Source organism: Cucurbita pepo, chromosome 12 (assembly GCF_057944985.1).
Source record: "Cucurbita pepo subsp. pepo isolate OVF chromosome 12, ASM5794498v1, whole genome shotgun sequence".
NCBI classification, from domain to species: Eukaryota; Viridiplantae; Streptophyta; class Magnoliopsida; order Cucurbitales; family Cucurbitaceae; genus Cucurbita; species Cucurbita pepo.
In genome coordinates, this window is record NC_141809.1 from 85,001 (window position 1) to 102,369 (window position 17,369).

Sequence of the window (17,369 nt, forward strand, 5' to 3'; positions counted from 1 at the left end):
CTGATTGCTCGAACGACGACCATCGATGTGATCTCCAGTGGCATGGGGGGAAGCAGGAATGGTGCACTTCAACTGGTAAGAGACTGCTGAATTTGCAGACTTAAAACTCTTTCACAGTTCATGAAGATCTAAGATTGGTTTTGTTTGATCTCTCAGATGCACGCAGAGCTTCAAGTGCTCTCACCTTTGGTGCCAGTCCGGGAAGTCAGTTTTCTTCGGTTCTGCAAGCAGCATGCCGAAGGGGTATGGGCAGTCGTGGACGTATCGGTTGATGCCATGAGAGAGACGCCAACTGGTGGTGGTTCGCCATTCATCAACTGCAGAAGGCTTCCTTCTGGGTGTGTTGTACAAGACATGCCCAATGGGTATTCCAAGGTAAAAACACAAAACAACCACATCATAATTTTAGATGGGATTAGGAAAATTAATCTCACATTTAATGAATAGTTCATGAAATTAAATGTTTTTCCCATGAAATGTTCCATCGGAGACCCATTTTGTGTGGTTTTGATGTTTCTGGTCGTCCTTTCTTACATTTATTTTGGCTTTGTCATTGAATGCCATTTTCCACGAAACATTAAACTGAAAACAACACAGAGAAGTTGAAAATGAAGAAGAAATAATGGATCAAAATTCAAAGCCATTCCCATTGTTGTCCAGTTGCCCATTTCCAGATTTCCAGTTCCCAAGTCAGACTTTAAAACTTTAGTGATTATTCACTATAATCACTAATCTGTCAGTAGTGCATTATTTAAATCAAAGCAACACAATATTTTAGAATCTGAACCTTCCAAAACAATACTATATGTTCTTGGGATGCTCCAAATCTTTTTGACAAAATTTCTCTATCTAGAACTTGGATTTTCAACATCTGGGTTTGCTTAATTTTCATTAAAATGATGTTTGGAAATCGAGGTTCCTGTTTTGTTACTGAAATTTCTGTGTCTCGAGCACATTAAATTGTTTATTTATCCATACAAATAGTGGAGGTTGCCTCATTGGTTCGATGAAAACCAAGGCATTTTGATGTTTCTATTCGATTATGCTGTGTTTGGTTAATAGATGAATGCATCTGTGTCTGAACTGGTTCCAGCCTATTCTTCACGTGTCAGTCTCTTTTTTTAATCCAAGCAACGACTATTTAGTCAAACACCAATGACTCCTCTCTCTCTCTCTCTCTCTCTTTCTCTCTCTCTCCTCTTCACCATTTCTGATTTCCACAACAGTCAAACAAATGCCCTTCAATTTTTTTACCCTTTTTTTAAAAATGAAGCTGGTCAATCTGCTGGGATCATGCTTTGACTTGCTAAAGATCTTATTATATGAATCAAATTTATGAATATTTAGTAAATTATTGAGGTGTTACGATTATGGGAGCAGGTTACGTGGGTGGAACATGCAGAGTACGATGATAGCCAAGTCCACCAGCTCTACCGTCCCCTACTCAGCTCGGGCATGGGCTTCGGAGCACAACGGTGGGTTGCCACCCTTCAACGGCAATGTGAATGCCTCGCCATTCTCATGTCATCAGCTGCGCCAATACGAGATCACACCGGTATCTTATCGTCTCATGTTTCTTTTTTAAGACAGCATAAACATCTTGACTGACTGTGGATGTTATTATAAGTTTGTTAATGATTATTTGCTGCAGCCATAACTGCAGGCGGGAGGCGGAGCATGCTGAAGCTAGCGCAACGAATGACAGCCAACTTCTGCGCAGGCGTGTGTGCATCCACAGTGCACAAATGGAACAAGCTGAATGCCGGGAGCGTCGATGAGGACGTCCGAGTCATGACACGAAAGAGCGTGGACGATCCTGGGGAACCTCCAGGCATTGTGTTGAGTGCAGCTACGTCGGTATGGCTCCCGGTATCGCCCCAACGACTTTTTGATTTCCTCCGTGACGAGCGGCTGAGGAGTGAATGGGACATCCTATCCAACGGCGGCCCCATGCAGGAGATGGCTCATATCGCCAAAGGCCAAGATCATGGCAACTGCGTCTCTCTATTAAGAGCCAGCGTAATATTTCTCTCTAGAACTCTTTTTTTTTTTAATTTTTATTTAAAGGGGTTGTTTTGGTTTCTCTCTCTACCTGAATTCTTATTATTATTATTATTATTATTATAATATTTTGATATCCAAACGATGCCTTTTTCCATAACGCATGTGCCCCTGAGTTGGAGATGTATCGTTTGTGGGGATCAGAGGGTCGACTTTGGGAATTGGAAGTATCCACGAGGACATGTTTTAGAGTGGGGGGTGGGGGGTGTGGGGGCGGCAGGCAAAGTTACAGAGCCCCATTTGTTTGCTTTTGCAGCTTCTGATGGGAAAAAAGAAGAGAAAAAAAGTCAACATAAAAGCAAAAACAAAAAACTTGTCAACGTCTCCTCTGAATTCTGTGACCCACTTTTCTTTTCTTTCTTCTGATCCATTCCCCCACCTTTTCAACTTTCTTCTTAATGCCAAAAAGAAAAAGTTACCTTTTTTTCCCATTGGGTTTTGACTTTTGTTGTAAATTAATGCAAAGTTTGAGGGGTCTCTCTTTTCGTACTCGCAGGCTATGAATGCGAACCAGAGCAGTATGTTGATTCTACAAGAGACATGCATAGACGCGGCCGGCTCCCTTGTGGTCTACGCGCCGGTCGACATTCCGGCAATGCACGTAGTGATGAATGGCGGCGATTCTGCGTACGTGGCGCTTTTGCCTTCAGGGTTTGCGATTGTGGCTGACGGCGCGGTGACAGGTGGGAGGAGTCCGAGTGGCGGGGAGGGAGGGCGGCAGGGTGAGAGAGGGACAGGCGGGGGGTCCCTTCTCACCGTGGCATTTCAAATCCTGGTGAATAGCCTCCCTACAGCGAAGCTCACCGTGGAATCGGTTGAAACAGTCAACAATCTCATCTCTTGCACCGTCCAGAAGATCAAGGCCGCTCTTCAATGCGAAACCTGATGCCCGATCCGCGCGTGACTCTCCACGTGCTGATGGAATTATATATTTTTTTACCCAAAGAAAAAACTTATTTTACTTAATTTACCCCTCCCTCAGTAATTTGTTTGTTGTTATTATTATTATTACTGCTATACTAGGGTTGTGAACAGTATGTGAGAAGGAAAAAAAAATGTGAGTTAGTGTGAAGTCTTTTAAGGTGGGTGAGGTGGGGGTATTGAGTCAAGAACGAACCGCCCGTGTTAGACACCCAGTCGGTGGCTCGGGAAAGTGGAAAAAAAGGGTTTCTTTCTAATTTATATATATATAGTAGGGTGGTGGTGGTTGTGGTCGTGGTTCGGGTATTGACTCAAGTTTACCCTCTCTAGTTTTCTTGTGAAGAAGAGAGAAAAAAAAAAAGGGTGTTTTTGTTAATTATGTATTTGAATTTTTTTTCCCTCCTTTGATTTAATGGAATTTGTAATTTTCCTGATCTGTGTTTGTCTGAAATTAATTAGCTTCAATAAAATTATAAACTTGGTTGAGCAATATTTAGGGAAGGATTTAATATTGTTTTAGGGGTGAGTAGAGTCACGCGCCGCCGATGCAGGTGGAGTTACGAAGTCACATCCGTCTGACAACGTAATAAATAGGTGACAGAAGCTGTTGGGAGAAAAGTGTAACATTTAATGTCAAGTTTTTCGGCTTGTTTCAACTGGCCAATTAGGGGTATACACGTGGTGAACATTAGGTGACAGTCGGGGATAATGATGAACGGCGTTTTTGAGAGAGACGTTTTATTATTATTATTATTATTATTTTTTTTTTTTTAGTAGGGTATTTAGATGGAGACTGGTGGGGTCGGGGGGTCTAATCTCTGGGATTCCGGAACCGCAGGGTTGGATATGGGCAGGAATTATGGGAGTGTTTGGTTTGTATGCTGTAAAAAAGAAAAAAAAAAAAAAAAGAAAAAAACTTTTTATCCTGTTTCACCTGTTAGACGAACACGACTCTCCACAATGGTATGATATTGTCCACTTTGAGCATAAGCTCTCATGGCTTTGCTTTGGGTTTCCCCAAAAGGCCTCATCCCAATGGAGTTAGTATTCCTCACTTATAAACCCATGATCATTCCCTAAATTAGTCGATGTGGGACTTCCATCATCCAACACCTCCCCTCGAACAAAGTGCGCCTCCCCTTAATCGAGGCTCGACTCCTTTGGAGTCTTAGTCATTTTTGACTGCCTTCGAGGAGGGGCTTGGCTCCTTTTCTTTAGGAGTTCTTCGACTCCTTTGGAGTCTTAGTCATTTTTGACTGCCTTCGAGGAGGGGCTTGGCTCCTTTTCTTTAGGAGTTCTTTGTTCGATATTTGAGGATTTGAGGATTTATCAATCTATTGGCACGACTAAGTTTAGGGCATGGCTCTGATACCATGTTAGACGAACACGACTCTCCACAATGGTATGATATTGTCCACTTTGAGCATAAGCTCTCATGGCTTTGCTTTGGGTTTCCCCAAAAGGCCTCATCCCAATGGAGTTAGTATTCCTCACTTATAAACCCATGATCATTCCCTAAATTAGTCGATGTGGGACTTCCATCATCCAACATCACCAACGGTGAGATCAAATTTAAAAATAGAAGACGGTGAAAAGTGGGGGAGAAAGGTTAAATCAGAAATGAAGAGCGTCGACGGGTTGGCCCACCGCCGACCGCCACCACCCACCCATGGCGGTGACAGGCGCTGGGTTCCACCGCCATCCTCAATCATATACCCCTCTCCCTGTTTTTGAACCTGCTCCCACCGGACCTCCCCTCCGCCGACGCCTCCCGGTATTATGGCCTTTTTCATTTGTATTCTCTTTAATATTCTTTTCAACCCTTTTCTTTTTTGGTTCCTTCGTCGTTGACTATGCCGACAGCTTTTTATATTTATGATCCTCTTCTTCATTAATCAATTTTCCTTAATTTCTTTTAAATGTATTTGTATTTTAAAACGAATTGACTGATCTTATTGATTATTAAAAAATTATGCTGAGAGAATCTTCTTGATAACGTTGTTTCTCTCTCTCTCTCTCTCTCGATTCTTAACAAGCTTGTAGTTTGATGCTTAATGTTGAAAAGAAAAAAGTTCAGTCCCTCTAATTATTTAAATAAATTAAGGTTGTGGTAAATTAAAGTTTACCTTCACCAACCGAACACAACTCTGTAGAATTTAAGGTTATTCGGCCACGTACATCACCTTCACGTGCATGTTCAATCGTATGCGACTCTATTTGATTTGTTTATACTCTGAGCCAAGTCACTCGACTCGACTTTACCTCTATTCTACGCCAAGGTCTCTCATATTTGTCGTTGCATCTCAACTTGTCATCTTGGTTCCAAATCAACACAACCCACGTATCTTGATGTTATCCCAACTCTCAGGATGTCATAAGTCATCGTAGCTTACTTGGTCATGTCCACCGAGAACCAACCCACGTGTCTTTCCTATCATCGAGGTCTCTCGAACATTCAACCATTTGGATTCTATCAAGGCATGGACCCTCCCATGTCCATGTTAAATCATTTATAGACTCCATACAAATATAGGAGGTGTCTATACTAACCTCCGACGCATGGTCTAATACTGTTCTTGAAAAAGTTATTTCAAAGAAAGTAGCCTGAGACATTCGTGTTGTAATACTTGCTGATACAGTAACAAGCATATTTGCTACAAGATAGCTCGCTTAGGCCATATGGACTATGGAAAATTGATACCGTGGTTAAGTACATTTTGTTGGAGGAGTTGAGGAGTTAGTACTAGTTTGTTGATAATTGTTTGGTCGCCTCTATACTTACACAATTATTTTCCATCACTTAACCTTCATCATTTTCAAGGGAGTTAGGATGTCAATATCAATCTTCTCTTTTACATTTTCTTTTCCTCTTTGATTTTGAGTGTGACATCTCACAAATGTTTATGTGTTAATTTGGTAGCCCTTCAAATATCTTATAATGTATCAAATAAGAGAGAAGCCACTTTAATAATTGTTCTCATTTTTCTACAATCTTGTCTCATTTTTTAGGCTCTATCTAAACAAATATACCAATATGATTTTCCCTTTAATGGGTCTCAATGGTATATATATATATATATATATATATATATATATATATATATATTTTGAAAAATTACCATAGAAAAAGAAAAAGAAAAAGAAATATGGTTTATTAGGTATACCCAATTTTAACAATATATATATATTTATATATAAAAGGACCTTTACTAACAAGCCCATTTAAGTAGGCACCCTATATAGATTGTTTGTAGCCCATTTATTTAGGCAGCCCACACATTTAGGTCCATTTGAAAATATTTGGACATTTTTACTCTTAAATTACAAACTTAGCCTCTAAAATATCATATTAATGTGGTAGCATAATATAAAGAAATTTGAATGTGTGTTATTTTAATTTAGATTTTATTATAAAGTGTAATATTGAAATATATAGTGGAGATGGAGAAGGCATATTTGGTAAAAGGGAGAAGGAAGGAGGGGCAAATTGGGAAAAGGAGGGGCAAATTGGGAAAAGGAGGGGCAAATTGGGAAAAGGAGGGGCAAATTGGGAAAAGGAGGGGCAAATTGGCATGGAGAGGAGAGGCAGAGGATCCTGGTTTGACCGACGTACGTTAAGAAGCGGGATCCAATGATTGGTTTTGATCCGTCCTTGACCAAATCTAAATCTTCGAACTATGCCTTCTCTAAGCTTTTAAACCTAATTTCCCTTCTTCCCTTCCCTTCCCTTTTTCTCTGCCCTTCTTCTCTTCAGCTCTCTCTTTAGCAGCTGGAGGAGAGAGAGATCTGGGTTTCTCTCTCTTCTGCTGCCTCCATTCCCTCTTTCTTCTCTGCCCATTGCAGAAAAATCTTCGTTCAGGGGCTGTGTTTCGGGTGGATGATTCTGTGTTTCCTTGGGACTTTTGCGTCGAGGGGGTGTTTTTCGGGTGAATTAGGGTTTCATCTCTCTGTTGGGAGGTGAGAGGACGCGACCCAATCAACAATCGCCATGAATATGATGCGTCGTCTTAAGAGCATTACTTCTGGTCGGACTTCCATTTCTTCTGACCCGGTGAGTATAATTTTTCATGTTCAATTCTTTATTCTTTTGCGTTTTGGGAAATTGAGTTCGAATTTGGAATGCCCGATCCACTGGAATCTGGAAGCTCACCTCATAATTACTTACCTTTCATTTTTGTTTTTTATTTCTTTTAAGCTTTCTAATTTTGAACTAATTGATTTTGTCGTTTTTTCCGCTTTGAAAGCGATTCGGCTTGTTCAAATTCTTAATGGTTTTGCTTTCGGTCACGTCGGGGAACAACTAAACTAATATTCAAATTCTATGACGTGGTGGAACATCATGCATTCTCTCTTACCATAATTGAGATACTTTCAATGCTATGGTGTTAGATGTCTTCGATTTCATCATTTTTTTAGAATGTCTCCTTATTAATGTGTTTTTTTAAGGGTGGAGATTTTGGCATAAAGCGAGCAAAAGTTGATCAAGAAACTGAACAGAAGGTTGATGGGGTTTCCGATGATGTCGAAAGAGTTGCCTCTGGTTTAGACCCGGATTTGGCTTGCACTTCTTTGGATAATGCTGCGAGCACTTCAAACATTTCATCAACGGCTGGAGCAGAGAAATCTGGTTTTGATCATCTTCCAAGGGAAATGCGTGAAATGAGAATTAGAGATGAGAAATCCAACCATGATGAAAAGGTTATTCTTAGATAACTTCCAAGTTCAAATATAGCTCCTTGTTTTGTTGTTGGTTTTAAAAAATTGTCTGTATTTTCCATATTTGTCATACCATTTTCACTCTGTACATTGTGATTCACCTTCACATATTGAACTTATAGCAGTCGAAATGCGACTATCTTGTATACTTTGATATCTAGACCATGCGGAAAGTGTTTGTGTGATGGACTTGGACACGTCTGGTTAAATTGTTGAAGCCATTGAATAGAAACAAGTATTGAGATTCTGTTTGCTATACCTCCGTTTTAGGACTTTGAACCTGATGTCGTGAATGGCAATGGGACAGAAGCCGGCCAGATAATTGCAACTACAGTTGGTGGTCGAAATGGAATCCCCAAACAGGTGACATTTTAAATCTGCTTGTTATGTTACAATGAAAGATATGACATACTTCATTGTAACGTTTTCAATCAAATCCTATGGTCTATGATTTCTTGTAATTGGTTAGAGTTGTTTGAAAATTTTCTTTGCTATTGTAACTTTGTTGCAGACGATCTCCTATATGGCAGAGCGCGTGGTCGGTACTGGTTCTTTTGGTGTTGTCTTTCAGGTACTTGATTATGCCGTGCCTGTTCTGGTTCTTTTTGGATCCGGAGGTTGGTGCAACTTTTGAAATTTACATGTACATTGTTATAGGCCAAGTGTTTGGAAACAAATGAAGCCGTAGCAATAAAAAAGGTGCTGCAGGATAAGAGATATAAGAACAGGGAACTCCAGACTATGCGCATGCTCAACCATCCTAACATCGTGCAACTAAAACATTGTTTCTTTTCCACTACTGATAAAGATGAGCTATACCTCAACCTTGTCCTGGAGTATATATCCGAAACTGTCTACAAAGTTTCTAAGCATTATATCAGGACGCACCGGAGTATGCCTATTATTTATGTGCAGCTTTATACATATCAGGTAAACCCTCAGTTAGCTGTTGATTTGATGGGCATGAGTAGTATTTAACTTTCCACATTTGACTGTTGCAACACTCCGTACAAATGCTTTAGCTTCTGTTCTCTCTTCTCCAGATTTGCCGGGCTCTAAATTACTTGCATCAGGTCGTAGGAGTATGTCACCGTGATATCAAGCCTCAGAATCTACTGGTAGGACATTTTCCCTTTTTCCACCATCCAACAATTCCTTTTGCTTAGTTTTCTTCATCGCTTGATTGTTTGTTTTTTGTTTTTTTTTTTCCTCATTGAAAAACCATGCTTTCATTGAGAAAAAAAAAAGAAGAATGAAATAATATATAAGAGAAACCTAGAGAAAAGTGAAGATAGCCTAACGAAAGGAGCTAAACTGAAACCGAAATAACTATATAGAAATGGCTTAAATCTGAAAGAATAGGGCCTAATGGAAAATATTATAGAACTCCTTCAAAATTTTCATCCACCCAAGGCATTGAAAACTAGCAAGAGACTCTCCAAGCTAAAATTGTCACTCTCTCGAAGATACATCAAAAGGCAAATGAGATAGAACCTCCATCATAATTCATCAATATCTTCTACAAGCCAAGGCGAACTAAGAGTTCCAAAGATGTGATCCAGACTTGAAAATTCTTAGTTTGTAAAAACTATATCCACCGCCTTTTTGAAAAATGTTCAAGTAAGTGGTATTGTGAACACATTATACAAGAGATCTAATCGAGGATGACACTACCTACCTGCACACGTATGCTGCATATGCTACAGCCAAGTTGTCAAAGGCTGGCCAAAACCTTAATCCTCAACAATGTTTCCATGTTAACAGTTATCAAATCTCACTTTGTATAAACATATTAAAATGATAAGGAACTTCCAAGTAATTATGCTTATTATGATGTTTAGTTCTTCCGTAAAGAGGTTACTTAAATTGAAAGTTAGTTTGAGGTAGAAGTGATTGGTAGTTATCTATTACCTGCAGCTCATTTTATTCTGCTCATTCTGCTCATTCTGCAGGTTAATCCTCACACTCATCAACTAAAGATATGTGATTTTGGGAGCGCAAAGATGTTGGTATGAATATACCTGAATTTGGATTTGATTCTTATCTGAGGAAATTTATTAATTCATGATCTGATGCAATTTAATTTTCAATTTCAGATGCCAGGAGAACCTAACATATCTTATATTTGTTCACGGTATTATAGGGCCCCCGAACTCATATTCGGGGCAACAGAGTACACCAATGCCATAGATATGTGGTCGGTTGGTTGTGTAATGGCTGAGCTTCTTTTAGGACAGGTAAGTCTTCACTTTAGTGTCTGTCTTGAAGTTGTAGGGCATTGTTTGTTCAGATTACAACTGTGTTATGATTTCATAATCGTTTCACTATGTGTACATCAACAATCTATTTTCACGGTCTTTCTGATGTGTGATGGACATGTAAATTGTTTGCAGCCTCTTTTTCCTGGTGAAAGTGGTGTTGATCAATTGGTAGAGATCATCAAGGTATGATCGACCTTTGTTGACTTATTTCAACATCGAAACAAAGTCACTTATCTGATTTTTACTTTTTTTCCCTACCACGTGAATTAGATATTGGGAACACCAACCAGAGAGGAAATCAAGTGCATGAACCCAAATTACACCGAATTCAAATTTCCTCAGATTAAAGCACACCCGTGGCATAAGGTCTCTTGCATTTTCGTGCAAAATTATATAGTTATGGATCTTTTATTTTCTGTCATGAGGGTGGAATTCTCATTGAAGTTGTAATATTCAGATATTTCACATGAGAATGCCTGCAGACGCCATAGATCTCGTGTCAAGGTTGCTCCAGTATTCGCCCAACCTACGTTGCACCGCGGTAAGAATTATTACTTATTTGACAATGACTTTGTTTCTTTGAAATTGCAAATATTGTTAGTCCCTTACATGATGGGTTAGGACAATGAAGTGGCCTTTTTGATCGCAGTTGGAGGCTTGTGCACACCCCTTCTTTGACGATTTGAGAGATCCAAATGCATGTTTACCCAACGGCCAAGCACTACCGCCATTGTTCAATTTCACAGCTCAAGGTAAAACCAAATTCATCATCATTTTTCATTGCTTCAACACAACTATTCTTGTGGGTACTGAACCGAAATCGGCTGCAGAACTTGCTGGTGCATCGACAGAATTGCGTCATCACCTCATACCCGAACATGCACGAAGTTAAATTAACATGAATATGGGCTCCTGGATATTGTTAATCTTTGACCAAATCAACCCCGGAAGATCATCCATCACCACTGTCATCAAAACCACCTGCTGGTAACATGGAGAATCAAAGGGCGGCGTGAACACGCAGAGAGGGCAAAGGAAGCAGCAACGAGGCTCGTCTTCGTACTAATGTTAACACTCAGCTTCATCATGGGAGGTGTTGTTTCTGAGAGTGTATGAGAATGTACACTTTGTTGGATGAATATAGGCTTCTTGGATGTATGTATGTATGTATACTATTCAATTCGAGTTTTTGCTTAACATCAGATGAGTCTTTAAATAGAAAAAAAAGCTTACTGAAGCTTTTCTTTTTTGGTGAAAGAAGGAGCTTTCATTTCTTTTTAACTAATTACAGCTCAACGATAAACAAGTCATTGATCATGAATATAGAGATTATTGATAAAAAAATCATTGATAAAAGGAGTTTTATTAAGCTGATTCAGAAACTTGCCATATCTCCTGCTTCGTTCAGATTGACACTTGCAGCACCCGAGACGAAAGACATTAACCATGGTTGATTGAGCATGATTGAATCGGACCAAAATGACTAAATCTTAAAAGTAAAGGAATCAAAATAGCATTTTTTGAAACTACAAGGACTAAAATGATTCAAAGATGAATGTAGATGAACAAGAAGAAATTGAGGTTAAATTGATTTGTTCACAAATGTATATGTATATTTATTAGGCCGTCCGGTTCAACTGCAAAATGGTTTAAAATCTCCTCGCTCACCCCACGTTTTTGCCGATAAGAGTTTCCGAAAACACGGCCTTCAGTATACACAACATCTTCCTCGTTCGCTAGCGATCAAAATCCCCCAATTTTCAGGTACTGAGATCGACGAAATCCATCTCTTCCCGATCCATTTCTCCGAGCTGATTTCTAATTTGTTTTCGTGTGTATATGGATCTTAGTTCATTGCTAATTCGTTTACTATGATTTTGGTTTTGATCGCCATTCTGATCTCCAGTTTCAGAGAGCAGCGAAACCATGGGAGGAGGTGAACATGGAGAAGCCCATGGTGACTTTAGGGCTAAGGTTTGGAGCATGAGCGGAGGACCTTATTGCCGGCCCAAGCATTGGAAACGCAATACCGCCATTGCCATGGCTGGCATCGTTCTCGTCTGCATTCCTGTTGCTATGAAATCTGCAGAGCTTGAGGTTCTTATATCCCCACTTTTGTCTATCTATTCCTTGTTTTTCTTTTTTGTTTTCTTTAGCGATGAAAGCTATTCAACTTATGGATCTTTATGTACTTTTAATTATCGTTTTTGGCGGGATGAAATGTGGATTCATTCTATTTCCCCCCCTCTAGACAGACCTGTTGGTGTAGGGAAAATTGAGCTTGAATTCACGTCAATTCGACCTTAACTAAAAAGGGAAGGGTCTAACTACAAATATAGAGCATGGTTTATTTAGGGTCGAATCTTGTTCTCTTATGTGGAAAGGAACCAATTTTGCTAGAGAAACATACATTTCTCGTCTTACCTTTTGTTAAACGGACTATTGAATGCTTAAGAGTTCAGCATACTTTTGGTCTGGATGGGTCTAATCAGTATTTTGCATCATATGATATTGGATGATTGTGGTGGAGTCAAAGAAGATCATTGGTTTTGGGATAAATATGATCTTCGATGTAAATGGTCTCTAAAATATTGTCCACGAGACATGTGATCTTCAGTTACGAGAAGTTCCTTGTTCCTTGTTTTATAGAATAGGGAAACATAAACTTCAAAGTTTTTAAGGTGTTTTCTTTTCCAAGAAGACTTTTGGTTGTCTTCGTTCAAGAGTTACTATTTTTGCACTAATTTCATGGAGGTTTAAGGGGCTGCGTACTTTCTCCTCAAATTGTATTGTGGTGCATTCCTTTGTGTCTTGCCTATTGAAGCTTCTTTTATGGAGTCAAATTCTAGATAAACTTTCAGTTTGGATTCATCTTGAAATGGTTCTATGCAAAGTAGAATATTTTTTCAGAAAGAAGTTAGAGATTCTTCTCCAATTAAACAAGAGCTCAATGATGCTTACTCCACCCTTTCTGAGAAGTACAAAGTAAAAGCCATAGCGGTAGATTTGAAAGCAGATTTAGAATGCCCTCCTCAATTTTCTTAATTTTCTCAAAATGATAGCTAAAGTCAATAACGAAGCCATTTTTTATGGTGATGTATTTTGTTAGGTTTATAAAAAGTTCGCGTTCATAGTTGTTCTCTACATGGTAGTTCTTGCTGTTTTTAATTTCTCTTTCACTCTCTTTGGGAATTTGTATCCTTGAACTTTTAAGCATTTTCATTATATCAAACGAGAAATGATTTTTTGTTCAAACATATTGTCCATGCCTTCATCTCTATTCCCAAAGGTTATTCTATCATCAATCTACCCTTCCATAATCTCATGAAATTGCCAACATTGAAATAACTTTCTTGGTTGCACCAATTGATCCACCAATTTTTTCAAGAGGCGGATGCTTTGGAACCAAGTCAGCTACATACTCACTTTCATTCATTTCCTTCCCTGAAAGTCACTACACTAATAGTTGGAAGCTTGGAAGTAGCTCCTTTAGCCACCCACTTTTGAGCTCCTACCACACTGACAAACCTAATTTGCAATTCTAGTTTTTTTTTTTTTTTTTTTTTTTTTTTTTTTTTTTTTTTAACTTTTAGGGGATAAAAGCTCACAAAAAATGAAAATGGAATAAAAAGGAAAAAACAAGTCTGTATAAGCTAGCTTCTTTTCTAAGTGAGTTAGAAACAACCGTGGCATTAAAAGTGTCAAAGACAAGCTTATAGGGGACTAGAAGGGTTCCCTAAAAGGTAAGGTTCTGTCGTGAGGTTGGACGAGCGACTGTGGAGTTATGTGTGTATAAATGGGATATGCAAGCCTGTCAAATTTTTTGTTCATTGGAGTTAAAATGGGCACTCCACGATGACAAGTGATCCTTTTCTATTTTGACGTCCATGGGTGATAGATAAAAAATGCCTTATAATTATGAGTGTGTTGTCTCTCCACCACCCCTAGGCTTGGATGCCCAAGTGAGCTACCTCGCGGCATATGCATGTGTCTCGGCATATGCATGTGTCATGGCATAGGCAAGTCTTATGCGACAAGTGCCTTGGGTGACTTCTTTTGAGAACAAGCAACTCAGTGACTGTGTTGGGTGGCATGGTTGTGTCAAAAGTGCACCCTATCCCATGGGTCGGAGGTTGTGGTATATGATGGGGTTTTTGTATGGTATGCTCGATTGATATGACATGGTCGCAAGTGTCATCATGCTTTGATAATGGATGGATGTCTGGTAAGATTTGGTAAGTACGAAGGACTTGAGAGTCAATTCTCGTAAACGTGCTCGAATGCATAATGAAACTTCATGCCATTTTAAGATTTGGGATGGCGTCTTAAAGTATGGGTGAGCACCCAGTGAGCTTTTGGAAGCTAGTGTTGACCTGGTAAGTAGTGAGACTTATTTGGTCTATTGAGTGGTAGGAAGCTTCAAGTGAACTTTATAAGTTAGTTTTGACTCCGTGAAAGGTCAAAGCTCATCCTGACGAAGTCTTGACTTGGTATAGAAGTGGACGACCAAGTGGCCGAGAACTAAGATGTAAGAAAAGATGTGATGATGCTTCGAAAGAACTTTGACCTAGATTAGAGGCAAGATCGAGGCAAAGAAAGTTTGTTAAGAGAAGTGAAAGCATTGAAATGTACGAGAAAGCGGCGTACGTTGGTGAGAGAAAGCCAAGTTGCAAACAGGTCGAGATGATGTCGTCGATGAATGAGAGGATGCTCATGTGTGTGATGTGTTCCAACAATTGTTCAAAACAATTGTTGGAGCAAAGTAAATGAAGCTTGGTTTGGAGTAAAAAGAACCTTGTCTAAGGTTCGATAGAGCAAAAAGACTCGAGAAAAAGGATGTTATGTGCTAGAGTTGGCCTTAAGACTAGCAATGTTCGAGTTAAAAACATGATGTTGCATGGTTGAAAAGTTACGATGCTCACATACTGCGCATCTCCCTGCACGTCTGAATTTAAAAAAGAAAAAATGAAAAGAAAAAAAATAGAATATTGGGCATGTACGACGTTGGCATACTTTGGCGTGTCAGACATATGCGTGTCTAATGTCACAACCTCACTATGAAGATAGTATGTTGTGACCCCCACACGTGGACAAACATGGTGACGACCCTCAAGTGGCGCCCATCTGGCCACGTGAGGGCCAAGACAGACAAGTGTCATGATGCGACTGAGGAAGACGGTGCATCATCCAACACATCAAGAGTGTGCATTAAAGCAATGTTGAGATGTAAACAATCTCAGAGAGGGCTGGATAGGGCCCCTGGCCTAGTTGGGATTTCAATATGAGTTTTAGCATGCGGCTCTGGAGTTAAGTTTGTCTTTATGAAAGATGAAAGCTCACCAAATTTGGTGTCAATTGGATATCCGATAGACGCTCCACAATGCCGTATGACCGCTCACCCAAATGACGTCTACTATATAAAGATTTGAACTGCCTCAAAATGTACTATAGGGGGAGACATGGTGTCAGCTCTCTACCACCACTTGGCCTTGTGGCCTAAGTGAGCTACCTTGTGGCACATGCATTTGTCATAGTGAGGGCGAGCTTTGCGAGACAAGTGTCTCGGGTGACTTCCTTTGAAATGGGTCTTTCAAGGACAATATCAGACGACACAGGTATGCCGACTTTACACTAGCCCATGTGTCGGAGGTTGATATATGCACCCGCTATCCGTAAACGATATAGCATGAACATGGGAGGGTCCAATGCCTCAATAGTATCCAAATGGATGGATGTCTGGGATGACCCGATGTTATAAACAACATATAGGCCCATTCTCGATGGACATGACCGAGCAAGCTGTGATGGCCGATGACATCATGACATGAAGGCTGTGTTAATTGGGAACTAAGATGACAAGTTGAGATGCAATGCTGCATTGAGAGACCTTGACCCCAAGTAGAGGCAAGGTCGAGCCAAATGATTGGGCCTAGTGTAGAGGTAAGTCGGTTAAGTCGCAGATGATTGAACATGTACCCACAGGCGGTGTGTGTGGCCGAACGAGCTTGGATTCCACACAAGTTGTGTTCGGTTGGCAAATACAAACCTTGCCTAAGAAGATCCAACAAAGCCACAAAGAGTGGCGAAAAATGAATATAGAGCTTGAGTTCCCGGTAAGGCTTATCATGAACATATCAAGATCATAACTCTACATGGTTGAAGATGTATGACCGGGATATCTCGCACATGACTGACACAGACACTCCACCTAACACTGAGTGTTTGTGCTTCATACCTGGGATGTTAAGGTGGGTGGTTAAATAAACATATTGTCATCCATTTAACCTCTAAATTAGTTGGGTTGAGTTATAAATTTGTTTCTATGGATCTGGTTCAAATATGTATTTATTTTAAAAAAAGTATTTGTTTTACAAAGGATAAAATTATTGGTTCATATCTTTTTTTGATACTGGAAAGGAATGGTGTAAAAATATGTTGTTGAAAGTTTTATCTTGGCAACACAGAATATTCCATATTGGTGTTAATTGAGAATAAAGAACATATAAATCCTTAAAAAGTGAAGCTAGTACTTGGCAACATGTCATCTTTTATTAAAGCTGGTGCTCATGATTGGAATGAGTTGTAGGTTTTGTCATGTCCTTATTTAGGCAACTGCTGCATTTTATATCTGACTTGCTTAGCCTTCCATAGTGTTTTAACGAATTTTGAAATTTTGATTTTTTTTTTGTAGGAAGCCCCCCCTCCCTTTATATATATTCCTGATAGAGCATGTGTACTAGATTAAATAGACCTTGTCATTCATTCACATTGGAACCAGATGTTGTTCCTTGGACACTCATACTAACAAGTTTTTCTGACATTTCTGATTTGAATTTGTCTCAAGTACCATCAGCAAGTAACCTCGTCATTTCTTTTCCCATGCAGCAACGGCCGCACAATCCTGTTCGGCCAATTCCCTCACAGCTCTGGTGCAAGAATTTTGGAAACAAGGAGTACTAAATCTATCGTCTGAAAATTGAGTACAGAAAATGTGAGTCAAGAACTGCGTTGTTGATTTTGCAGTTCAAAAGGAGACTAATTTTTCAGCAAGTGTTATATTTTTGCAGTTAACGTCACTCTTGTAATAGGTTATCGCCTTCTACTAAAAATTGTTAGTGACCAAAATAAGCTGGTGTTGGTTTTGTACGTGTCTCCATAAGGAGCAGAAGGAAGAAATTGTGTGTAGTTTGGATGGTTCAAATTTAATATCATCTTCATTTTTCATTGATCTCTGTCGATGACTTGATGTAGTCGTCCCGCATGCAGCAGAGACTATTTCTTCACCTTCCTTTAAAATAAAATAAAATAAAATAAAATAAAATGGTAAGAAGTGGGCAAGGTGTATGCCTGAACATGACCAATTTTGAAAGTATGTATTATTGTATTGAAGGTGATAAACATGATAATAGA

At 39.5% G+C, this 17,369-nt stretch overlaps 3 protein-coding genes across 4 annotated transcripts in view; all 3 read left to right on the forward strand.

The window, feature by feature from the left end:
- Positions 1-3,416, forward strand: part of LOC111806800 (homeobox-leucine zipper protein ANTHOCYANINLESS 2-like) — a 5,798-nt gene extending 2,382 nt beyond the window's left edge. The window contains exons 5-9 of the mRNA XM_023692277.2: positions 1-75; positions 157-375; positions 1,381-1,555; positions 1,652-2,019; positions 2,558-3,416. The exon at positions 1-75 is cut by the window's left edge and continues 27 nt beyond it. Coding sequence (XP_023548045.2) covers positions 1-75; positions 157-375; positions 1,381-1,555; positions 1,652-2,019; positions 2,558-2,947 — 1,227 coding nt within the window. The 3' untranslated portion in view covers positions 2,948-3,416. The remainder of the gene's footprint in view (positions 76-156; positions 376-1,380; positions 1,556-1,651; positions 2,020-2,557) is intronic.
- A 3,135-nt stretch (positions 3,417-6,551) lies between these two features.
- Positions 6,552-11,209, forward strand: LOC111806810 (shaggy-related protein kinase theta). Of its 2 annotated transcripts, XM_023692287.2 has the most exons (13): positions 6,556-7,033; positions 7,429-7,680; positions 7,969-8,061; positions 8,210-8,269; positions 8,356-8,628; positions 8,742-8,816; positions 9,651-9,707; positions 9,795-9,935; positions 10,092-10,142; positions 10,230-10,325; positions 10,417-10,500; positions 10,609-10,711; positions 10,790-11,209. In XM_023692287.2, the coding sequence occupies exons 1-13, from the start codon at positions 6,971-6,973 to the stop codon at positions 10,849-10,851; spliced, it is 1,410 nt and encodes a 469-aa protein (XP_023548055.2). In that variant the 5' UTR covers positions 6,556-6,970; the 3' UTR covers positions 10,852-11,209. The 2 variants fall into 2 exon arrangements, with proteins under 2 accessions (XP_086984907.1, XP_023548055.2); XM_087128781.1 differs by having other exon boundaries at positions 6,552-7,033; positions 9,795-10,142.
- Positions 11,210-11,566: 357 nt separating this feature from the next.
- LOC111806812 (uncharacterized) lies at positions 11,567-17,183 on the forward strand. The gene is made up of 3 exons (XM_087128782.1): positions 11,567-11,723; positions 11,866-12,056; positions 16,845-17,183. Exons 2-3 carry the CDS (start codon positions 11,886-11,888, stop codon positions 16,917-16,919), a joined length of 246 nt encoding a protein of 81 aa, XP_086984908.1. The 5' UTR covers positions 11,567-11,723; positions 11,866-11,885; the 3' UTR covers positions 16,920-17,183.
- Positions 17,184-17,369: the final 186 nt, after the last annotated feature.